The 23,125-nt window shown below is 47.0% G+C and overlaps 9 protein-coding genes across 9 annotated transcripts; 4 read left to right on the top strand and 5 right to left on the bottom strand.

Moving 5' to 3' along the window:
- Positions 1-565: 565 nt before the first annotated feature.
- FOMMEDRAFT_90168 (L30e-like protein) lies at positions 566-1,156 on the bottom strand (the record flags this gene model as incomplete). Its single annotated transcript, XM_007268368.1, has 3 exons — positions 566-866; positions 943-1,012; positions 1,078-1,156. 3 exons carry the CDS (start codon positions 1,154-1,156, stop codon positions 566-568), a joined length of 450 nt encoding a protein of 149 aa, XP_007268430.1.
- A 540-nt stretch (positions 1,157-1,696) lies between these two features.
- FOMMEDRAFT_21592 (uncharacterized protein) lies at positions 1,697-2,572 on the bottom strand. Its single transcript, XM_007268367.1, has 5 exons — positions 2,460-2,572; positions 2,240-2,303; positions 2,102-2,183; positions 2,001-2,049; positions 1,697-1,936 (listed from the first exon to the last, which is right to left on the bottom strand). The coding sequence occupies exons 1-5, from the start codon at positions 2,505-2,507 to the stop codon at positions 1,859-1,861; spliced, it is 321 nt and encodes a 106-aa protein (XP_007268429.1). The 5' UTR covers positions 2,508-2,572; the 3' UTR covers positions 1,697-1,858.
- A 338-nt stretch (positions 2,573-2,910) lies between these two features.
- On the bottom strand, positions 2,911-5,876 carry FOMMEDRAFT_147764 (uncharacterized protein). The gene is made up of 4 exons (XM_007268366.1): positions 4,456-5,876; positions 4,215-4,401; positions 3,362-4,151; positions 2,911-3,302 (listed from the first exon to the last, which is right to left on the bottom strand). The coding sequence occupies exons 1-3, from the start codon at positions 5,835-5,837 to the stop codon at positions 3,369-3,371; spliced, it is 2,352 nt and encodes a 783-aa protein (XP_007268428.1). The 5' UTR covers positions 5,838-5,876; the 3' UTR covers positions 2,911-3,302; positions 3,362-3,368.
- Positions 5,877-6,319: 443 nt separating this feature from the next.
- On the top strand, positions 6,320-10,345 carry FOMMEDRAFT_21590 (glycoside hydrolase family 2 protein). Its single transcript, XM_007268365.1, has 21 exons — positions 6,320-6,498; positions 6,555-6,585; positions 6,638-6,756; positions 6,817-6,836; positions 6,890-6,992; positions 7,069-7,154; positions 7,208-7,224; positions 7,313-7,647; positions 7,700-7,832; positions 7,884-7,920; positions 7,979-8,097; positions 8,161-8,207; positions 8,258-8,351; positions 8,408-8,422; positions 8,476-8,688; positions 8,747-8,825; positions 8,884-8,958; positions 9,012-9,104; positions 9,159-9,276; positions 9,334-9,782; positions 9,853-10,345. The coding sequence occupies exons 1-21, from the start codon at positions 6,346-6,348 to the stop codon at positions 10,121-10,123; spliced, it is 2,607 nt and encodes an 868-aa protein (XP_007268427.1). The 5' UTR covers positions 6,320-6,345; the 3' UTR covers positions 10,124-10,345.
- Positions 10,346-10,740: 395 nt separating this feature from the next.
- Positions 10,741-12,605, bottom strand: FOMMEDRAFT_110726 (uncharacterized protein). Its single transcript, XM_007268364.1, has 5 exons — positions 11,899-12,605; positions 11,701-11,840; positions 11,450-11,634; positions 11,228-11,316; positions 10,741-11,158 (listed from the first exon to the last, which is right to left on the bottom strand). The coding sequence occupies exons 1-5, from the start codon at positions 11,954-11,956 to the stop codon at positions 11,067-11,069; spliced, it is 564 nt and encodes a 187-aa protein (XP_007268426.1). The 5' UTR covers positions 11,957-12,605; the 3' UTR covers positions 10,741-11,066.
- Positions 12,606-13,320: 715 nt separating this feature from the next.
- FOMMEDRAFT_88912 (uncharacterized protein) lies at positions 13,321-13,653 on the top strand (the record flags this gene model as incomplete). Its single annotated transcript, XM_007268363.1, has 2 exons — positions 13,321-13,505; positions 13,563-13,653. 2 exons carry the CDS (start codon positions 13,321-13,323, stop codon positions 13,651-13,653), a joined length of 276 nt encoding a protein of 91 aa, XP_007268425.1.
- Positions 13,654-14,135: 482 nt separating this feature from the next.
- Positions 14,136-15,244, top strand: FOMMEDRAFT_169321 (uncharacterized protein). The gene is made up of 5 exons (XM_007268362.1): positions 14,136-14,236; positions 14,304-14,374; positions 14,449-14,599; positions 14,664-14,685; positions 14,768-15,244. Exons 1-5 carry the CDS (start codon positions 14,184-14,186, stop codon positions 15,137-15,139), a joined length of 669 nt encoding a protein of 222 aa, XP_007268424.1. The 5' UTR covers positions 14,136-14,183; the 3' UTR covers positions 15,140-15,244.
- Positions 15,245-15,278: 34 nt separating this feature from the next.
- Positions 15,279-19,131, bottom strand: FOMMEDRAFT_110719 (chitin synthase). The gene is made up of 12 exons (XM_007268361.1): positions 18,812-19,131; positions 18,466-18,699; positions 17,999-18,389; positions 17,777-17,944; positions 17,236-17,722; positions 17,033-17,178; positions 16,852-16,980; positions 16,682-16,800; positions 16,560-16,626; positions 16,370-16,501; positions 15,808-16,314; positions 15,279-15,746 (listed from the first exon to the last, which is right to left on the bottom strand). Exons 1-12 carry the CDS (start codon positions 19,066-19,068, stop codon positions 15,693-15,695), a joined length of 2,691 nt encoding a protein of 896 aa, XP_007268423.1. The 5' UTR covers positions 19,069-19,131; the 3' UTR covers positions 15,279-15,692.
- Positions 19,132-20,672: 1,541 nt separating this feature from the next.
- FOMMEDRAFT_135394 (cleft lip and palate transmembrane 1) lies at positions 20,673-23,008 on the top strand (the record flags this gene model as incomplete). The annotated part of the gene is made up of 15 exons (XM_007268360.1): positions 20,673-20,843; positions 20,896-21,010; positions 21,066-21,161; positions 21,203-21,246; positions 21,298-21,370; positions 21,423-21,750; positions 21,807-21,881; positions 21,939-21,942; positions 22,007-22,126; positions 22,181-22,296; positions 22,354-22,504; positions 22,556-22,597; positions 22,647-22,717; positions 22,770-22,848; positions 22,901-23,008. The coding sequence occupies 15 exons, from the start codon at positions 20,673-20,675 to the stop codon at positions 23,006-23,008; spliced, it is 1,593 nt and encodes a 530-aa protein (XP_007268422.1).
- Between the last annotated feature and the right edge of the window lie 117 nt (positions 23,009-23,125).

The following is a 23,125-nucleotide window of genomic DNA, read 5'->3' as shown; positions in this document are numbered from 1 at the left end:
GCCAGACTATCACGTTTCTGGGACACGCCTTGTATTGACTTGATATGATTTGCTGTGACTTGGACTGAGGAAATAAATATTCACAGGCCAACAGAAAGATTTCCTCCTGGATCGGGTCTGTCCATAGCTCTGGCCGAATTCCGTCATTTGCCACTCTTTTGACAAATTAAAATTAAACCATGATATCATAGCGCAGCATGTCGAATACTTTATCACGCCATTGTATATATCTAGCCCGCACACCTGCACCATATAGTGCATGACATGTTGCCCGTGAATCCTGAAGGGGAAAGATCTAACCAGATGCACAGTTGCAAGAGATGAAGACAGTAGAAGGCCTAAACATCTTTGAATTTATCATAATGCGTGCCGAATTGCCGGCTAGTATTCACAGCTGGGTCCTACAGCCTTACAGGATAAGTACAAGGTCAAAAGCATGGCCTTTTATTTTTCAGAAGCGGATCGTAGTAAGATACAATGAAGGAAAGATATGGAAAAGCAAGGACACTAAAGTATGCAACGTCAGCTAACGTCCCATTGCAGCTTAATATGAGAAAAAACCAACCTAGAAAAATATCTTCTCCTGCAACTTCGCAACCTCTTTGCAACACTCATTATACAGCTCCTTATAGTCATCATCCTCATCCTTGTCCTCCTTCTCCTTCTCACCATCCTTTTCCTTCCGCTTCCGCTTCTTAGCGTCCGGACAAACCATGACGCAGCTCGTCGGCCTCTTCGTCGAGCTCGCACGTCCGAGCTCTTCTTTTGACGGAATGAAGACGTAGGGTATTTGTTCGTCTTCACTTAGTACGGGTAAGTGGGAGATGATGTCGATGGGTGTTATGTCTGCCGCGAGGACGAGCAAGCTGTGGAGAGTTTTTTAAAAAATAATCATGGATGAGCATGAGCACGAACGTCTCCGTCGATTAGAACGAGACTCACCCCTTCTCTCCTTTCCGGATTCCTTTCACCACTTCTTTTACACCACGTTTTACTTGTCGTTGCTTCGAAGCTAGACGAAAACCAGCGACGAATGAGTTCAAAAGTAAAAAGGAGCGAATGGGACCGGAGACGCACCTTTTTTAATAACTTTGTGCAGTTTCTTCAATAACTTCCTCTCCGCCAAAGGACGTGCAATCGGCGATAATTCCTTCATGTCAATAACAATTTCATCCTTTTCTTTCTCTTTTTTGACCTTCTTCGCTGGCTAGTGAGACATCCAGACATCCTTAGCACTCGAGTATACCAGTAGGGAGTGCAAAATACACGGAATAAGAAACGCACTCGTTCGTCATTCACGTCTGTTACCACCATAGAGACGTCACCAACAGTGGTATCTGCGGCTTCTTCATCGTGCACTTTCCTCTTCTTGTGCTCCTTCTTTTCCGACTTGGCCATGGTAGATCTATAGGCTAAGCTGGCGAGTCTTTGCAACTTTTGGGCAGTCCCAAACAAGTGCAAATCATATGAGGCACGTGCTTTTGCACTTCTGTCTCCAGCAGTACAATAAATAAATACAATAAATCCTCTTCTCGTGTCACATGTGATGCGCAGTTGCTATAAATTAGTACAGTACATGGACTTATAATCCGACCGAGATCAGAAATCCCAGCCAAAATAAACCTAGTTATAATGCTTAAAATCACATAACGTATCAGACGAAACTGTCCCACATTATGAAACTTCTCTGTTGTAACATAACTTGACATATAGAGTAGGTGAAGAAGCTTCACCCTCCAGCAATGTTGGTCAATCTCACAAAATACAACCACACATTCATTGGCAGACATCTCTCTCCCAGAGTCAGATAGTATTATACATTCATTTTTTATATAAAGTTCAATCAGGTCCGGCAAGATCAGTACTCCTGAGCAACCTGCTCGTTGAGCCTCTTGTGGGCGTCGTGCTTAGCACGCTCCCTGTCGACGAAGTCGAGCTATGGGAAGGGTGGTCCCTGGTCAACATCGACACCCTGTGCATAAACATCATGTAGGACTTACGCCCTTGGTTTCGAATTCACGGTCAATGAAAGCACCCGCGAGACCAGCACTGCAATGATGTGAGCAGATAAAATGTGAATATATGCGGGAATGATACGCACAGGACCTCCTTTGCCTGAGCGTGCGAAGCCGGCTTGCCGTTCTTCGCGCAGTGGTCCTCGTAGGCCTTCGCAGCCTCAAAAGCTGATATCGCACCAACATCAGATCAGTTTGTCTACTTGTAAGAGTAGACAACATACCAGCGGCACCGCCGATGAGCTCGTGGCTGATCTTGGCCTTGTGCTCGTCGGGCGTGTTCTGGTACTGTAATTCGATAAGATCGGGTAACCCAGGCATGCGTAGAAGCAAAGATAAAGGAAGCATAAGTTAGCGCTCGTTGATCGACGTTGATCACCAACGGGCGAGCCAAGCGCCTTGGCGGTGGCCCGTCGGGACGACAAAGTAGACAACGATACGTACGTCCTGGTAGGCTTGAGCCTCGTTAGAGTCATTACCGAACCAACCCATAGTGAATCAAGGACTAGTGTATATAAGCGCTGAAGGAGATGGAAGTAGTAGCAGATGACAGGGGATGTCTGAGATAGAACAGAGGGGAGATGAGGAGTTTATATAGGATAATGACGTTCTTAGCTAAGAATAGATATGGCACACCCCAGTTCACTCGTTCCCTTATTGGCTTTGATGGCTACCGCCGCGGTCTAGCACAAAAGCAAGTACGCTGTACAGCCTGTTCAATCGATCGCACCAGCAATCGGATTGATCACATGTGTATTCTCGCTCCTTTCGCCATTGCTCAGAACCATATCATGCTCGCTTTCCTGCTGTTTGTATCTCTTCTTTCTAATAATGCTGCAAAGGCTGCGCAATACCTGTGTATTCTCCTTAGTTACGGAGAGGGGCAGGGTTGGTTACTGCACTGGTACGCGCAGCAACAAGTGAGATAGATAGACAGAAGGGCCGAAACCTCGGAGCCATGTGTATTAATTTGCATAACAAGGGTGGAGTGGAAATGGCGACTCATTCCGTCATAGATTCCTTTCGTGGTGGGAATCACTTGGTCCCTACGTTCCTGGCATTGAAAAGAAGGATAGCATCAAAGCCATAATCATATGCGTGCAAAAGACCCTGTACAGCATCAGGCGCTTGCTCTCGACCGGGCAAAAGGACCTTCCAAAAATCTTACAACAGAAGCACCCTGCAAGATAGCGCTATATTTAAAGCTGCCTTCTACAACGTGATCCGTCGTTTACCACCTCTTCTCGCATCGCCAAAGGCTGTGTGCTTCCAAATTTTGCAATGTACCTGTAGTTCGAACAGCTCGGCTTAAACTCGTTCATTCTAATCGATGATGTAAATCTCACCATTACTTTAGTCACTGTCGTTATCTTCGACAAATACACTGCTTTTGATCCGCTTATTAGGCTTGCCAAATTTCAGACTACGGAGCTGTCGGTGGTCGTTACCAGATCCTACTGGGTCGGGATCCATATTCAAGTAGTGCTCAATAAAGTCTTCGTCTTCTTCGGACGACTCCTGAAGAGGTTCATCGATGGCATCATCTCGTCTCTCGTGAGACGCAAACTTCGCCCAAAGCTCAGCCTCCATCTCTTTAGCAGTGGCAACATCAGCGGCGTCTAACTCCTCTTCCTCAAGGAGCTCTTCAAGGAGAGCTGAATCATCGGGAACACGTTGAACATCATCCGAAGATTCATAGTTGCAAGGCGCAGTCTGCGATGGACCATATGGATTTGAATCAAGATGATCAACAGCTGCATGCCAGAGGAAGGGCGCGTAGATTTCACGATGAAAGGGAAGAGTAGGTCTAGTTTCGTGAATGCTGTGTTCCTCTTCGTCGTCAAAATTATCGGCATCCTCATCTATGAATGGATCGCTGTGCCCACCCCCCTCGTCCCCAACATTACCTTTCTCAGCGTCGCCCCCGATGTCCTCTTTATCCGAGTTTCCGCCATCTCCGCTTCCATCTTCACAGTGGACAGCTTTATCCGTCTCCTCCTGTCCTTCCCGCATTTCCACCGATCGCTTACATGATTTAATGTAATCCATACGAGAAACCAGTTGACTAAAGTGTTCCTTCTTACTCGTCGCAGCGCCCATAGTTTCCAGCGCCAAATGAATATGTTTATCCTTGACCTAAATTATAAACGCGTTCTAAACTCAACTTCAAGGATAAATGGGAAAGAAGGGATAACTGACCTGCTCCTCGCGTAGCCTCCAAACTTTAGTATGCTCCTTCGCCACCCGTTCCTGTTCGCAAATAGCAATGGCACGATGTATGACGTCCGTGACGAAACAGACAACTTCAGCTTGAAACAACTTTATAAGAGCGGCAGATATGCGATTCCCAGTACTGTTTGGTGGCCCCTGTAATGACGCATGGAGACTGCACCCAATGAGAACTATATTTACAATATGGTGAACTCCTGGAATAACTCACCCCATAAGATCTGAGAATCTTGATAGATGGAAGAGACCTAGTCCTTCAGACTTCAGCGTTGCTGCATTATAGCCGAAATCCAGCAGCTCTTGCTTTATTCTGTACGGTAGCGTGGCGGGACGAAAGTCTTTCAAAATCCCCAGTTGGTCTTCATCATGAAGAATGTCGGCCAATTGGAGAGCGTCGTCGAGACCTCCATCGAGCGAGATGTCGGCTTCCTCCTTCCCTCCGTGAACATCCGTTTGTCCCTCATTTTCATCTTCCTCGTTGTTTGAGATAGTAAATTTTGCTTCTGCAAGCTGTACCTTCTTATCCACGTCCATAATTTCATCGGCGTTCTCTGTTTTGGCTTTTTGCCGTGCCAGTTTGCGCAAGAGTCTCTTATTTGTTTTGCGACCAGGTTTGAGGCGCGTAGCTGCCATATTTACTTCTCCGCCAGACTGTTCAGCACGTTTGCGACGCATGTGCATGCGCTTTTGATGTCGCCGACGTGCAATGGGATCGAGGAGGTCCAGATCGACATTCATTTCTGCGTCATGACCATTATGATTGCGATTGGAGGTTTCTGCTTCGTGGCTGGACGAATATGCAGGTTCGAGTTGCCGCTCAGCACCATCTAAAGGTGAAGGTTTGATGATATCGTCGTTCAAGGGAACAGAAACACGCTCTTCTATCTCAACAGAGCCATAGCCAAGACGAGAGACGGCAGCATGAGATTGCGCAAGACTCGATTCTTCAGCTTCACGAAGGATTCGGTCAATCGCTGTAAGGTGAACACCAGTCAAGTCTCTCATATAATCTTCCTTTTCCCATTCGGCTTCCCGCCTTGCCTGAAAGTCTGTGAGTATTGCTTTTCGGAGCTTCTCGTTCTCCCTATCCCTTGGACCTGCAACCCATTCGCTTTTCGGCTTACGCAGAGACCGTCGTTTATCGTCAAGCACGGCCGAACGTCTAGCCTCGCGGTGTTGGGCCTCCCAGATCGGCTCTAAATCCGCCATCGCACTGGCTTGTTTCTCCTCAAATTCGATCCAATCATCCGAAACCTCAACAGCTGACATGAATGTTGACCTGCTCCATTTCTTTGGTTCTTTAGCAGAGGCTTCGGCAAGCATGTCCAAATACACGCAGACATCGGCCACGGTCTTCCCTGGGACTTCCGCCGCAATGAGATCTGGGCGTAGACGCGAGTGGACGCTTAACGCATGAAAGAACTTGTCCTTATCCACTGGCGACCAGAAGCCACATGGCGGGAAATAAGACGGGTGCGAAGGTCCGTCGTGTTCATTGTCTGCACCGTCGAGGTGCAATGTGATGTGAGCGACGTGGCTCTCGAAGTGCTTCACATAATTCACGTCGAGGTCTATCGTCTCATCCTCATCCATTTGATTGACGTTGCCCAGGTCTTCATGAGTGTGGACGGGACGGGTAGTGGCTGGTGAGAGAGAGAGAAATAAACTTACGCCCTAGTGGGTCCAAACATCCAAATCAAGCATGTTTACAACTTGAGGTCAAATGCTCGTCCCACGTCAAAATCGTCTGATAATCAAAATTAATTCACCAAGATACACTGGGCCAAAATGAAGAAGTTGTATTTCGTAAACCAGAAGAAAGAAAGCATATGGTGAGATGGAATTATGGAGAAAGAAAACGTTGGGAACAGACAAAAATGAGACAGTTCACAAGGTTAATTCTCGCTTGTTGTGAAATACCCGGAGTTTCCCCGTCCGTCGATCACAAGTACAAGTTATCAAGTCCGTAGTTATTATCACCTCACCTTGAACCTTGAGAACTGTCATTGTCTCAGCCAAGGTTCAGTTCTTCAACCCCTGGAGCTGCAGAACTATATAATGCATTGACGGGTCCATTCTCCGTTCTCACTCTTGCCCTGAGATGAAGTCTACAACCATCCCGATCGACAAGAACTGGCAGTTCACTCAAGTTGGCGGTGGTCAAGGAACGAAAGACGGCGAGTTGCTGCCCTGTGAAGAGTTTCCCACATCGGTCCATGTTGAGCTTCTCAAGAGGAAAGCGATACCAGACCCAGTCAGTCATATCTCACTTGTCATGTCTCCAGTCTCTTAATGCAGAACCTTTGTTAGTTTATTGGCCTTCATGAATGGGACGTACAATGTGAGTATCAAATCAATTCACCCGCGAGAATATCGGTATATATTCGTATTAGGGATCGGGGAAGCTGAATGGGCATTCAAGACAACATTTCATATTGCGGACGAGACATTCGCTGCACCAAACGTTGATCTGATCTTTGAAGGATTGGACACATATTGCTCTGTTGAGCTTGTAAGATTGCTAGTCCTATAAAACTTATATTCATTGACAGAGCGTGACACCGTGCCTTAGAATGGTGAAAAGCTATTGAGGTATAATCCTATTCAATAATTCTTCTGTCAAACTAACCTGTATTCGACTCAAGCACGAACAACCAATTCATCTCCCACCACATTCCGGTCAAAGGACAATCACTGAAGAATGGAGATAATGAGCTTGTACTCACATTTCCATCCGCATTCGTAAAGGCAAGTTCCTTGTGACAGCTGAATAATTAAGTTGAGAGAACTGATATATATATGTATATATTTACATGGGAACAAGGGACGAGAACTTGAGAAGCAGCACGGCAAGCTCAACCTTTGGAACGGTGACTCCAGTCGCTTACATGTTCGCAAAGCTCAATACAAGTGAGTATCTTGACAAGCTTCGATTTTGCAATCCTAATCGTTGTACATGTTAGTTACGGATGGGATTGGGGTACGTGAATAATTTGCACAAGTGTGCACGCACATAAACTTATATTTCTAACTTCTACTCTTTCCGCTCGCATTTCTCAACGACGAAGGCCCAGTTCTCATGACTGTTGGACCGTGGCGACCAATTTCGATCCACGCATATGAGTCGCGATTAGCAGACCTGCGTGCGATAGTCGACGTGAAGGAAGATCTCAGTGTTCAGACAAATATATCGTTCCAGGTCGAGGGCTCGGTTTCAGGCCTGAAAGCAGAATATTCCCTTCTTTCACAAGATGGGAAAGAGGTACTCGGTGATAGTACCGCTTTGAGTGAGGGAAAAGGAGAATCTGCTTTTGCTGCCAAACCTGGGGCATTGGATCTCTGGTACCCTGTAGGATACGGAAAACAGGCGCTATATACTCTTCAAGTTAGCTTGTACGACGAGGTTGGTGATTCAACTTGCTCTGTATCTCGTATTCTGTATATCCCCATTTTAGCAAGGGAATGTAATCGATGTTCAAGAGAAGCGGTTAGGCCTTCGCCGGGTTCGAATAATTCAGGATAAGCTGGACGGCGAACCTGGACACACGTTCCTGTTTGAAGTCAACAACATTCGCATCTTTTGTGGAGGTATATAAATGTCTTTAGAATACTTCTACCTCGATTAACTTACCTTGTAAGGGTCAAATTGGATCCCTGCCGATAGCTTCCTTACAACGTACGTTGATTAACTCCTGGTTTATGTGGTTCGCATGGGCTAATTCTCCACGCTGTAGTATGACTCCGAAGAGGTACAGAGACTGGCTGCAGCTACTGATTGACGGAAATCAGAACATGATTCGCGTTTGGGGCGGAGGTATCTATGAGCACGATAGCTTCTACAACATATGCGATGGTAAATTATCTCAAAATATAAACACACGTCCAGACGAAGTTCTCATACTATTTATGTATTTAGAACTCGGTATAATGGTCTGGCAGGACTTCATGTTCGGTTGTGGACAGGTAGGAAATCCATGGACTTCGTTTGGCGAGATGGCTAATTATTTTTAAAGTATCCAGCGTACAACAGCTTTCTGGAGTCCGTGAAGGTTGAAGCGGAGCAAAACGTGAAGCGACTGAGGCATCACCCTTCTATCGTAATCTTCGGTAAGTTTCACGTCAGAGCGTCAATTCTACAGATTTCTAAAGCTTTATTTTTGTAGCTGGCAACAATGAAGGTCCAATTCAATCATTTACTTGATGGTATCCAGTATGACTAAGATTCTTACAGATTATCAACTAGCTGAAAGCTTAAAGCTCGATCTTGACTATGGCGACGAGAAGTCAGACTTCCGTCAGACGAATTTCCCCGCTCGACACATATACGAGCGAGTGCTCCCGGAGATAGTCGCAAAGCACTGTGAAATACATTATCATCGTTCCTCGCCTTACAGTGGATTTGGACAAGTTACAACTGACCGCACGAATGGTGATCTACATCAGTGTGAGTTATTTCAGTGCAAATTTCTTCTTAATCATAGTCAGTCTGAACGTTTCATTAGGGAATGTATGGCATGGATCACAGGAACCATGGCATAATTGGGACATTCTCGCCGGCCGGTTCGTCTCAGAGTTTGGAATGTGAGTAACCTTCCATCAAAATGTACACAGTCCTTGTTAAGGTAAGGTAATGACTTAGGGAAGGATACCCTAACATTCGAACCGTTGACTATTGGATTGGAGGCGACAAGTCTGAGAGGTATCCTCAGTCGAGGTGAGGGTCAGGTTTCTTTACGATCAATAGCACGTTGTTGAAAAACCTTCCAGGACTAATTGCAATCATAATAAGGCCGATGGATTCGAGCGTCGTCTCGAGTTGTACCTAATGGAGAACTTCAAACATGCATTTGACATAGAAAGGTAAACCACTTTGTCTGAGTGTTCTATTAAATGACTTAACTCTATTGCATTTAGCTATGTTTACTATACTCAAATCATGCAGGCGGAGACCCTAGCTTCTGCTTATCGGCTTTGGCGGCGCAACTGGAAAGGCCGGGGAAAGGAGTACACAGCTGGTGCACTCGTCTGGCAGGTAACTTCCTCGGATTCCCACTTTACAACGCATATACCAACTTTACGTGTGATTTAGATTAACGACTGCTGGCCAGTGACCTCCTGGGCAATAGTCGACTACTTCCTACGGCCGAAACCAGCCTACTTCGCAATCGCACGCGAACTTCGGCCGTACACAGTCGGAATGACGCGCAAGGAGAAGATAGTCTATGCAGACGCGAACAAAGCAGCTGACTTCACGCTTGACGTCGAGTTGGAGATATGGGGTACCAATAGCCAGCTGACTGAGAAAACAGTTGTGCTTGATGTGACGAGTTTCAATTTGGATTTGGATTCAGAGTCGGATGATTGGATGGAGAATTGGAAGAAGGAAGTTGTGTTGAAGCCGAATGCGAGTACGGAGCTTTGGAAGGGAAAGTTACCTGGTCAGCCGACGCGGACGAAGCTTAGTGAAGTTCCGAAGACTATCGTTGTCTCCGCAAGGTTGCTTGACGGTGATAAAGTTCTGGCTCGGTATTCAAACTGGTGAGTTACATCACACTCTTCAAGTCCCGGCGGTAGTCTTTGTCTTGCATATGGCTCATCGACTTCATAGGCCTGAACCATACAAATACATTCACTTCCCCTCCGTCGAAGAATCCTGGCTGAAAATCACACCAGTCGGTAGCGACGGCGAGAACGAAACATTGCTCGAACTCTCATGCAAGAAACCCATAAAGGGTATCGTCCTCGACGTTGAGGGTGACGATGTGAAATGGAGCGACCAGGCGATCGATCTGGTTCCAGGCGACAATCAACGCGTCAAGGCAGTTGGATTGAATGGTAGGAAGGTCCAGGCACGTTATCTTGGCGATGGGTCTGCTTGAATTCTTCCACTTTCCCTTTCCACCCCGGCCCGAAAGTTGGTTTTCTTCGAACCGAATTCTCTCGCTCCCCGCCTCCGGGGCCCCACAAGCCGAATAAATTCGCCATGCGGAAAAAGTTCATTTCTGCATCCATATGTCGTGTTCTCAAACAGAAAAAGAAATGGAATAGGATATCCTCGTGTAAATCCACATGCTCTCATTAAATCAAATCAATGATATCGCTTGGGAATTGGAGTGAAGGCCTGGAATTTATTAGTAGTTTTAGCGAGACGATAAGGTAGGGTAAGAGATATGCGATTAACGATATAGGAGGCTTGTAGGTTAATCAAGGGGAGAGGGGACTGAAAGCTTGATACCCCAGAAAGCCAGTATCATCGATCCTAGACCCGTCTCTAAGATCCGTAGGCCGAAGAAAACCGATTGACACACCGACAGGCAAGAACTTGAAGAAGCACAGAAGTAGAGTGTATGTACAGGAGCGAAATTCTTTATCATACACGGATTAGGCGTCTATGGCCTTTAGAACTACTACGATACGTAGAGGAACAAATATGTAATAGGAGAGGATCAACAGACAGCATTTATAGGAAAGGAAACGTAAGAAAGGGGGGGGGGGGAGTAATGTGATCAGAGACCAGCTTGAAACCCTTGGAACAGAGCGAGAACAAGGTGAATACTGTAGAGTTGTAGAGTTAAATATATTATGTAAATGAACTCATTGGAACTCGAGGCAGGAAGCATAGCTAGAGTAAGAAGAGAAAGAGAGAAAAGAAGAGATAAGAGGCATTTAGGTAGAACACTGAACAGGTGATCGAGTACATGGGGCAAGGGATTGCATATGCATATCCTAAAGTAGTGGGCGAACACCCGGTAAAACGAGTAGCATGGCGTCTATAACAAGGCGAATGGATAGTCCATGATGCGCGGCTGAAGGCGGGGTAATTCACATAACAATACAGCGGTTGCCCACAGGCTGGTTCTGATTATGTGGGGCACGCTTCTCGATCTCGCCGAGTACCAAATCAAAGACCGTGGCTAGCATTTAGGGTGAATATAATTATGATGAGGTTTTGAGAATGCAGCGAGGAACGTAATGATACGTACAAACGTTGATATTCTGCTTTGCGCTAGTCTCAATCCACGTAGCGCCGATGGACTTTGCGAACTCCTCGGCCTCCTCCTTGGGCACTTTTCTGCACGCACAAATGAACGTCGGACATGCGTGAATATCGGGGCAATACGAGAAGCAACAGGCGAGAAAGGGAGGAAAGAGACGCAAAAGGTCCAAGGATGTGAAGGACATGTGAAATAAGTGAGAATTCTCACCTTTGTGGTAAGTCCGACATAGAGCCTACTATGACGCAAGGGATGGACTGATTCCCAGTGAAGTTGACAATCTTGTCGTGGATAATCTGGACCATCTCAAACGAGTTGTAGGATGCGACGGAGTATACGAGCACAAAGCCGTGGATGCCAATAGCGTGCCTCTGATTTAAGATAGAGTATTCGTCCTTGTCGAGAATGATAGAAAATAAGCTTTAGAACGGCACAGGCGCTGAGGAGACTGCGCAACATACCTGACCTGCAGTGTCGATGATGTCGCACTCGAAGACGACGCCATTGTACTTGATGTCCTTGGTGAAGGTGCTCTCGATCGTCGGGTAGTAGGACTCGACAAAGTGGCCCTCGACGAACTGAATGACGAGTGACGACTTGCCTGGAAGGTGTCGGAGATGAGCACGCGACGCCGCGGATGTGACAAGAAGGTTACATACCGACCGAGCGAGAGCCGAGGACAGCAAGCTTCCTCTTCCTAAGCGCGTCCGCAGGCATTCAGGATAGAAGGTGAGAGAGGAAAGACAGAGAAAAGAGGAGCGAGCGAGCGGACAGGTTATGAAGAGAAAGGGAGAGTGATGAGGAGAGGACGGGGCTGAGTGGGGAGCAGTTAGTTATGCGATGCTGATCTCTCGCGGTGGGTTTATATCGAGCAGCAAGAGCACTGCGGTCGTACTTTTATAATTCTTTCTACCCAGGTACCCCGCCCTCGAGCCAAACTAAACATCAGCACCCGAAGGCCGAAATGTGGTCGAGATGCATTCTTATTTTCTTCTTTTATTCCATCCATCCCACCTCCATCATATGATCCTGCATCGGCCTGTCCAACCTTGTCCTTCAGCTTCCCTCTTCGTAAACACTCCAACCGTTCCACAGAGATCACTCAAGGGTCACTCCAGCCCGTGAAAAAAAGATGCGAAACACCCGAATAAATGTATCCTCTCCACGTAATCTTTTATCCTCTTTCTCAAGATCGCAGATCGTTGCTCGCACTACCGCACTTTTATCGATTGTTGCCGAGGCACGTATGAATGCAGGAAGAGAACAATGCGTCCGATCATCCTTGCCAGCGGCCTTATTGAATAGCTTTCCTTCATTTCGAGGCCAGCACAAATGGCAGGTACATCATAGGCACATCATGGCTGACGGCCATGGTCGGGCAGGAAATGAGCTGGATTGCCTCGCTGCTGTATTCCACAACAAACTCTCTTGACAATATAGGCCATATTGCGGCGTGCGGCTCTCGGATTGCTATGTATAGGTACGATGCGGAAGACCTTGCCAGCGCTCCATTTTGCCCGGTATTCGGGATCCAATCCGACTGCGGTAGGCCTAGCTGTCCATATTTGGCCATTGCGCATTAAAGTCAGTCCTTGGACATACAACGGGTATTAAGAATGCATGATTAGGAGTACACTTAGGAGGTGGCACTATTGGCAGTCTACTCGAGGCAGACATTTTAATTCAGTGTTCTTCACTGGTATTGCCTCAGGCAGTACAGGAATGGTCATTGCCCGAGGGGCCGAATAGATCGGTACTAGTACAACTGCGAACGACGGGAGAAGTAAATGGATTCTATAATTACTTCTTCATCTCGAGATGCTGAGCAATACGGATACACTGTATAGCGCATCCTGACAATGAGAACAGCCTCTGAAGAGGGTCCGAAAGCTTGTCATACATATTTTAGTTAAAGGCCTCAGGTAATGATATGCGTCCACGTGATTCCAATATATGACGCGTGATGGTTCAAAAGTTCAACTTGCTCTCTTGCCAACTCCGTTCACGTCGTGCAATTAGCCACTTCGACTTTCGCCCTCCTGTGTACTTGTATAACTCTCTCTCTCTGTCACCGGTCAACAATGTCGACCGTATCAACTCCGTCAGACTCGCCTATCGCTTCCCAGCCGCTCCATAATCCTGAGCGCGCCGCTAAGGTGGTCGTGCCGCAGGCTCCGCTCGGAAACGCAACGAACGGTAGGATGGTGAATCAGCAGCCTGGAATGGGTGCAAAGGCGCTTTTGGCGAAAACTATGGCGAAGAACAGGTAGATGGCTTCGTCCCTTGCATAATCACGGACTTGCTCATATACCGCAAATTGTAGCAACCCGAAGTTCATCTCTCCTACTGACAGCTTCCAAACGCCCGTATCAAGCAAAATCAACGCGGCAAAGAAGAAGCGTTTTGAGAAGTGAGCCGTCATGATTATGCGTGGTTTACCGCTGTACTTATTCCCTCATAGGGGCGTGAAGCCTGCTCAGGGAGGTGGACTATTCCAAGAGGCGAATGCTGACAATGACGATTCCGGCTCTGACGAGGAACTGGACGACGAGCCAGAGAAGAAACAGGAAGTAGCAAATATGGATGACCCAGAGAATCCATTCTGATTCTCACCACTCCATCTATACCACCAATACCACCATAGAGCCTCCCGCTATGTTATTCCACCTGGGAGAAGTGTCTGATTACGTGTACCATCTGTTCTTGTCGTTAAGCAATCGCTTGTGTACTATCTTGTGGCTTATTATTGTTACCACCTACCGTCTGTCGTTGCTGGCCAATTAACTCAATTTCACTCGTTTACTCTCGAAGTTCGGATTGCACGTGACTTTGATTAATTAGAGACGCGCGTCTAATGACGCGTTTCAGGACGGTTCTTCCCGCAGCATAGGGACAGCGGGTATTGCTGCGTGGCGAGAGAGACACTTCGTGTGCATCTACAGCGATGGACCTTGATGCCTTGAGTAGTATGCTCGCTGGCTTTACTGGTCTGGAACCGTCAGTTTTGTCTCGTTTTTCTGCTCTGCTTGTCTTATACTAACTCCTAACACGTTTATGCACACAGGCAAAGAAGAGAATTTATTGAGAAGCTGCCCGCGCTCACCGAGAGTGATCTTACAGCTCTGAACCAACATGGTCTGTCAACAGTTCCAATTCGCACTTGATGACAAAGACCTGATTCCGATAACTTCCTTTTGCTGCACATACAGACTCTTCTTGCCCGATATGTTTGACGCCTTTCCTAGCTGTGCTTGCTTCTGAGGAGATGGCACTTGCGATGGACAGTCCGGCAACCTCTACTGATGACTTGGGTGTCACCCGTCTTACTGAGACGTGTGGACATGTTTTCTGTCGGAAGGAGTGAGTTCTCTTGTTTGCCTTGAAAAACTTGTCAGGTTATTGATGTTGGTGATACTGATTGAAGTATCACAACTTGGATACGACAGGTACGGAGATTATCATAATGATCCTGTTGCCTTTATAAGATTACTCATGATGATTACTTTAACTTCCTCTTCTTATATACAGCACGATACATGTCCAACATGCAGACGACCATTCATCTTCTTCCCCACTCGCTCATCCTCCACGACCGGAGACGCTCACTCAACAACACAAAGCGGTAATGACTACGGGCTAGACGAAGAGGAGGTGCTGCGCGGGATGTCGTTTCCAGATACAGAAGATGGACGGGCGCAGCGCGCGATGATATTACGAATCATGGCGCTCTTTCAGGGGAGTCCACGACGAAACACTGAGACACCGGGTTTAGAGCGAGATAATCTTGATCCTAATATTGACATGGATGAGGAATCCGGAATACCGCGGCAAGAAGAGAGGCTCAATGGTGTAGGTAGTACTGTCAATGAAAGGGAGGAATTTGTTGGGATGTATTCTTAATTTTAATATTTACTTGGTCTTGGATTATTTGTTTTGTTTGGAGGTACATACGCGATGCGCATGTAACCCCCATTACATAGTGTAGCATACCGAAAGCACACAGCAAAAAGATTGTTTGCATTCGATTTTCTCGAGTGTCCGCGAATATATATACGATATTAACCAATCCAAGGAGAGTACTAGCAGCCAAACGTTCTGTTTAAATCGAAAAAGCCAATCCAAACAAAGCAAAAAAAGCCAAAAAGTCAAAAAGTCCATTTCGACCCGTAGAGCAACAACTGAAGCTCTGGCCCAACATCTTCAACTACCAGCTGACTGTCCTGTGACAGTCAGCTTTACTCGTAAACAATGAACAAAAAAAGGGAAAACTTGGGACGCAGAGAGAAAGAGAGAGGCAGAGGGAGACATTAATGAGTCCGTAAAATGCGATGCAGAGATGGGTATGATTTCACGATTTGAAATCAGCAATTTACAATAGAGCTTGGGTAAAATGGTGTGCGAATGTCGCAGCGGACAATGTTCCTGCATTGCTCTAATCCAGTAACGGTCCATATTAAGACCTGCGGCAACACCTGAACAGGTTACGCTTGAAGAAGTAGAACAGGCACTACAAATCACAAAGATTTAGTTTGAGCAGGAAAATAAAAGTCAAATGAGAGATCACTTACGCCCATGAATCGCACAAGTGCAAGACCGAAAGTCGAGTACAGAATGATCGCGAAATACGTCTGCTGTCTCGACTGCAACTTCTGTTCATCCGTCTGCTCATTGCCACTGGACAAACCGTTCAGATTCTCAATGGAGACTGCCAGGCCGGCATTCGAAAGCATCCAGGCCGCGACGAGACGAGTTCTGAAAGTCTTGTTCTGGTCGTCCATCGTCGGCTTCTCGACGACTTCCTTCGTTTCAACCTTTGTAACAGCACGGGTGACAGTCTCCTTGAAGACAGCATCGACATCCTCCTGAAGTCTGGTCGTATCTTCGACGACTGGACCATCTTCTTCCTTGCCTTTCTTGGACGTCATAGACGGGAGTGCCTCTGCCTTATCAGATCCCTTCGTACCCCATGACACGTCGTGCAAGTTGCAGAAGGCGTAGACGTTGAGGACGTTCGTGAAGCTGGGTGCAAGCAGCAAGTATTGAGGGAAACTTGAGAACATGTGCCATGGGTCCCGCTGCAGCGAAAGTCAAACACAAAACTCCAAAAGACATTGGAGAGGAAAGACTTACGAATAGGAAGGACGCGAACAAGTAAATTCCGAAAGTTGAGACCATTGCTGCCACCAGCGCTCCAATCGGTGGTTTAATAAGACTCAAGACTACCTCGCCGACGCTCTTACTCTTCAATTCACTCGGGATTTTCTACGATACGGTGAAGTGAGTGATATTTTCCATTGAAGAAATCTAATACTCGACATACCGCAAAGGCATTGCCAGTCAACCAGAACGCGCATACCATGAGATAAAGTGACAGAACAGCGTAGACCCTAAGTCAACCGAAATTAGGTATGATTATCACCAACCTGTACTCAAATCACATACCATAGTGTGAGTGTATAGAGCCCTCTTTCACCTTTAGGTCTGTTACCCAAAGCAAGCACGAATTGCAGAGCGAGGAACGATAGATAAATCCATTTGAACGCTGCATTGACCCAATGTGTCTTGCGGGAGGTTAGATGTATTGCCGCTCGCCTCTAAATATTAGTACGTACGATTTCAGCCGTGCCAAAGATGATGATAGGATCCTGAGGCAAGTCGGGAAGGAGTTCGATAATGATGGAGAAGGTCAGCCAAAGGTTGGCCAGAGCGAACCACGAAAAGACCAGTGAAAAAATGTTGTACTACGACGCAGGTCAAAAATGAGAAGCCCAATGAAATGTAGATGAGACTCACTGCAGCCTGGATATGGAAGAAGAACATGCGAATGATGCCGTGTCCGGATTTGTAGAACCTGAAGAAGTGCACGAGCGCATATACTGACGCCGCGAATGAACCGTTAAGCCAACGCCGACGTTGTCCAATCAACTCCGGAGCAGATTCTAAAGATAGCAGCAATTAAAACATGCGTACAGAAAAAGCAAATTTCCCTGGCTTACCTGGCACGTCTGTCTCAGCCTTACTTGGTTTCACGTATGTCAATGTCCACCGATCGGGCGCTGCCTTGGCCACGAGTTCGAAGCAAAGAATTCGATCCTCGGCCAAGAACATGTTTTTTGTGAATATATTCATGCCGTGAATACCCTTAGCACCCAGGCGATCAGCCAGGGAGTGATCACCATGGAAATACTGCTCCAAGGGACGACCCTGAACCGCACGATAGCGATAGGCGGAGAACGCTCCAGGAAGCACAGACACGTATCCAAAGGACGACTCTAGCGGCTTGTCAAGAATGTTTGACATCTTGTATTCGAAGTTTTGCGCAGCGACGAGCGGATTCAAAAGCTTCTTCCCACCCTTAATCATGGCATGAATTTCACCACATGCACCACCAAGGTGAGGGTCGTTGTAGAAGGCCTCCCACAAATAGTAGATCGACTTGTGTCCGGGCTTTGTTCCCGCATCGATGAGGACACAGATCTCCGGCTGAATGGCAATTACAATGTCAATAGTGGACTTTCTTGTTTAATGAGAACCGACCTCGAGTATTTTGCCAATAGCATGGAACAGCCATCTGTGGGAGTTGATCTTCTTCTGGTTCTTTGCCTTCAAGACGAAGATGATCTGTACAGGTACAAGGTTGTTCGGGTCTTCACCGTGCGGAAGGATAAGTTGGGGCGTAGGATCAACTGAAAGTTGCGTAGTGTACTGCCCAATGCCATGAGCCAAGTTGCAAGGCGACAATTTTGAAATGGAACCAACCTCAAAAATATGCCCAATGGTCTCTTTTCCGTCGATCTGCTTCTTCATGACACCATCTTGATACACACCTACGGTCGCCAAGACATCCAAAACACTCTTGTCCATTGGCTCAAGGCCGTCGACAATTAGGGCGACGCAGATCCTCTGCCAACCTGGTACACCCTCTTCAGCGGTTCGGCGCCAGTACTTCGATGCCTTCGTCTTGCAAATGTCGCGAATGTTTAACATAACACCATGAAGAGTACGTGCGTAAAGCGTCTTGTCCTCATTGTAAGAGGTAATCGCAATCAACAAATCCGTTGATCGATTGTACATTTTTGTACGCAGTGAGTAACCATTTGCCTCCGTGAACTCATCTGGATCGCATGTAGCCGCCGTGTAGCGCATATGGCTACATTTTTCGCGGTAGAAAAATGTATGAGTTTTAATTTCTGCATTTGCCGATCATTATTACACTAATTACTCACGAGAACTCCGTAGTGTTTGTAGTTTTCCATTTGGGCTCAATGGCATTGTGCACGGCTGTTGGCACGAGGTATTCGGCGATGAAATTACCTTGCGTAAGCTTGACTTTGCGCGTGACACCACGTTTGATTGTCTGGCGACGACGCCAGGCGGTATCCGTGCTGTTTGATTCGGTCGAGATGACAGATGCTGGGCGTGCGTACGGATCGCCAAATGAATTGGGGTCAATTTGGCGCCTAGATTGCGCATCAGTTGTGTGTTCATGAAAAAACAAGTCACTTCGGTTTTATGCTCGTTTTCAGGCAGGAAAACCGCTCGCTTAGTGGGTGTAGCCGAATAGGGACTTACCCAGGCGGATAAAGACCACCAACAAAGCCTTGATCACCCGTCAGAGGCACCTTTTCTTCTTCGTCGTCATCGTAGCCACCATTGCCTCCAAATTCATGCGGAAGCGATGCCGTGCTCTGGAATGGCTGGGTTACTCCGCGCTGGGGGACGGGTGGTTCTACAAACTGAATGCGAGGTTGTCCGTCGCTAAAGGGGTCGCGACCTTGCTCAGAAAACGAGGAGTGAGTGGACAACGGCGGGCGGCGGGGGTTGGACATTATATTTTCGTAAGTCTAGCTTGAGTTGAAGTCGTCCCGCGTTGTGGATGGGATGGAGAAAGGGGTATTGTGCTGGCGGAGGGTAGGTGAGGTGATGATTGAAGTTCCTGGCTGCCTTTTTGTCGCTGGTCCAGTAGCAACGCGGTGTAGCTTATGTCAGCGTGCTGTGTCTTTACCGATTGATGAGGAACTAAGAATCTCAGGCCGTGCTCAGCTGGTATTTAAGCGGACGTCTGTTCCTTTAAATCCGCTTCAGCATGAAACAGACATCTTTTGCATGGAAGCATATACACATCGCATGTCCACAGTTTTTCGCATTCATTCATGTCACTACATTATTTATTCCATCTGCCTCCGAGTCCAAATAATACCAATGCTGTGTAAATCGTGATCGCCGTGACCGTAACGTAACAACATGATCTAAGACACAGCCAAACTTCACACAGACAGGAGACTTTACCCTCAAGCGCACAGGTGACAGGAAATTCAAGTCCCCATGAAGCCCGAGACGGGGGAATTCAGTCTGATGAGCGCCCAAAGTTCGCCTTGTCGCGCTGTTGCTTCCCTTAACCGAGACTCGAGAAATCTGCGTGTATATATACATGTGCGATGAACTGATGAAACAGATGGTTTGTGAGAATGTGACATTTGTGAGCATCTCTGTGACAACATATTCCGTTAAGCCCCAGTCGCGTCTTTTCCGCACCCGGACCCTGAGTTCCACGGCCCTAATTTGGTTAGCTTGAATTGGCCACTCACAATTCGACTTGAATTTCACTAAGTCAAAATGAAGTCCTTTTAATGAAAATACATGTTCCCCTCCCTAATCCTAACCAAATCCCAACCTAATACCTAAACCTAACAACCCAGTTTAGCCAAAACCTAATTGGGGGGGCAGAGCCCCCCCAAACCCCCCTCCTAACTTCTTAGTCTGAGAACTGCCACACAGATATTAAGTAAGTGGCCATTCAGGGTCATCCCTAAATGGGCCGTGGGATTCAGGGTCCGGGTGCGGAAAATCAAAGGTCTTAAGCCCCTCATTCGACGCAACAAGCACGTGTCAGGAACAAAATGCACCGAAATTAGCGTTGATCACTCTTCGTCGCGCAATTTCTTCCTCCGACCGACATCCTGTCTACTCTGCCATGTCTGACCAAAGCGCGGTGCAACCAGCACCTGCGGCTCCGCCGCCACCAGGCGGTCGTGCGCAGCAGGAAGAATCTCGATTCCAACAGTTTTTCGGGATAGCCCAGGTGAGCGGCATTCCTCGACAGATTGTGCCGCCAGCGGATGCTCAGCCATACATTATTCTCGATCTATATTTTTATAGCGGATACTCATCTTCTGGGTTATATCTCAAGCTAGTATGTGTTTCCTACCCTAATAATACGTGCCTCACAACATGAAAATACTTCCGTCTGACAAATGTTATAGTAACGAAATTCTTCGCTTCGAAGCCGCAGCAGCCTGCTGGGCCGCCTACACCTTCAGTGCACGATCCTTCTGCCCCGTCCAGTGTAAATGTAAAGCTTGGTGAAAGCGACCCCTTTCAATTGCCTCCGCAACAGCTCGCTCCAGCATGGCCACTTGGATTGGACTTAAGCATGCACGTGTATCTTTCAACTTCGCCGACTGGTGACGTATTCTCTGCCCAATGGACTAAGAATTGGAAAGAGTCGGAAGATGAGGGGTTACCTCATTTCGTCTGGGAAAATATAACATATGGCAAATGGGAAGATAAGCGTCTTGTAGACTTGGATGTGCCGTTGCCTTTGGTAAGTTAGATTTGTGATAGGATCATTTGGAAACTCTCTGATTAGGTTGTAGTCGGTGCAACACAATGGCTCTTTGTGGGCAGATATATTCCTTGTCAGGGATGGTGCCAGCCCGGATCCGTCTAATTCTGCTTTCAATCCGAATGCGATTCATCATGTTAGGAAGCGTAAGCAGTTGTACTTTCCGTGGTCCGGTCACGCCCGTCTGATATTTCGCGACAGTCCTCACTCGTTATCTCCCAAGGATTAAAGTTCGGAAAGAGAAGTCCCTTCTGAAAGGAGGTCGAGAGGGCGAAGAAGCGAAGGAGGAAGATGCGAGTATTATGGCTCGTTTTGAATCTGGGTTTATTCTAAATAAGCCCCACAGGATCAGCCTGACGTTATTGTGTCCCATTGGCACAACGTGAGTAAACTCTTTTTTTTCAACGGGTCTTCTCTGACCCTGTAAATGTAGAATCTCACCCTCGCGTTGGTCTCCGATTCCGCTGTAGTGCCATACGCTCAAATTCCACCACCTATCGCCGAACGTAAGTATTTCCATGAACATGAATTTTTCCTTGGGTGTTAACCCTCGCATAGACATTCACGTCGTGCCAAATTTGCGGGACGCGACCGGAACTAAGATGTTCTACAGGCCTATCATCTTCCCTAACGATTTCTGGCAGTTGCGTTCCCAGAACTTTGAAATTAATGAAACTACATCGCGGGTGCCATTGCAGATTGAATTACAGCCGATATCGTATTTCAAATTTCAGCTTTTCGCGAGTCTGGGGGCTGGGTTCAACGAGGCCGCGAAGCAGCAAGGTAGCGCATCGATGGCGGAATTCGACGAAATTAAGCGGATGTTGGTCGAAACCAACCCGTATTTCCTCATGCTCACGGCGGCCGTTACTGTGTTGCACTCGGTGTGAGTCGATTTGGAAGAGCATGCGTTCATCGTTAATAATGACCTTTCTGCTTTAGGTTCGAGATGCTTGCCTTCAAGTCGGATGTTTCGCATTGGCGAAAGAGAAAAGAGTTGGTGGGTGTATCTGTTAGGTAAGTGGCACTGCATTATATTTTCTACAGAATAGCTAATCTCTTTGCGGCCTTTAGGACTGTGCGTCTTTCCGTGCCTCGCGGATCCTTATTGGATGTTGACTCCTACCTGACATTTCCTGCAGATTATTACAAACGTATTCGTGCAGCTGGTCATCCTGTTGTACCTCGTGGATAACAATGACAACACCAGCTGGATGATTTTGATGGGACAGGGCGTGGGGATGCTAATTGAAGCATGGAAGGTCAATATAACTCTCATTTCTTCGTGAATAACGGTCGCTCACGGCAGATTTAAGATCACCAAAGCCGTAGACGTCAGATTCCTTCGAGCGCCGCCAGGATCAATTCTACCTTACAAGGTGGAATTCAGAGACAAACACGTGCTCAGCGAGGATGAGAAGAAAACGCAGGAGTAAGTACTTGAGCAACGAGTTCTGTGCCCGTTTGCGCTAATCTTTGCTACGCTAAGGTACGACAAGCTCGCCTTCCGATATGTTTCCTACTTCACGATACCTGCTCTGGCTATTTACTCGGTATATTCCCTGATATACGAAACTCATAGAGGATGGTATAGCTTTGTGATTTCGACGTTAACAAGCTTCGTATATATGTTTGGATTCGTAAGTCGCTGTTCCGTTGCGCTGGATATCGCGTTCTAACCTAGTTAATAGGCCCAACTTGTCCCACAATTAATCATAAACTACAAGCTAAAGGCATGTAACTTGTTTCATGTGCAAGAAGCGAAACTGATTGAGTTTACAGAGTGTAGCACATATGCCGATGAAGGCAATGGCTTACAAGACACTCTCGACTGTAATTGACGATTTGTTTGCGTACGTCTCTCACTTTCTTGAGAGGACCTTTAGTTAACTGACAATCTCGCAGTTTCTGCATTAAGATGCCCATTTTACACCGATTGGCATGTTTCCGGGATGATGTCGTTTTCTTAATTTTCCTATATCAGGTATTTTGCCGTTGTTGCCTTGGCTAGTGATTATGCCTAACAAGCGCTTTAGCGTTGGATCTACCGGGTAGATCCTAAGCGAGTAAACGAATATGGACAAGTGCTAGTCAACGATGTTGACCATGCGGAAGGCAGCGCGGACGCGAAGAAGGACAAGTAGATGGCTTCATTTATTCTTCTGCACCGAGGGATTCATAGAATGGTGGTGGTTCAGAAATGTATTTGAGCATTGTATAATTCTGCCAAATAAACATTCTCCGTCCGTTGATCAAAGCCA

Source organism: Fomitiporia mediterranea (genome assembly GCF_000271605.1).
Source record: "Fomitiporia mediterranea MF3/22 unplaced genomic scaffold FOMMEscaffold_8, whole genome shotgun sequence".
NCBI lineage: Eukaryota > Fungi > Basidiomycota > Agaricomycetes > Hymenochaetales > Hymenochaetaceae > Fomitiporia > Fomitiporia mediterranea.
Note: the sequence above shows the minus strand (reverse complement) of the source record. Positions and strands in the feature narration are given on the sequence as shown.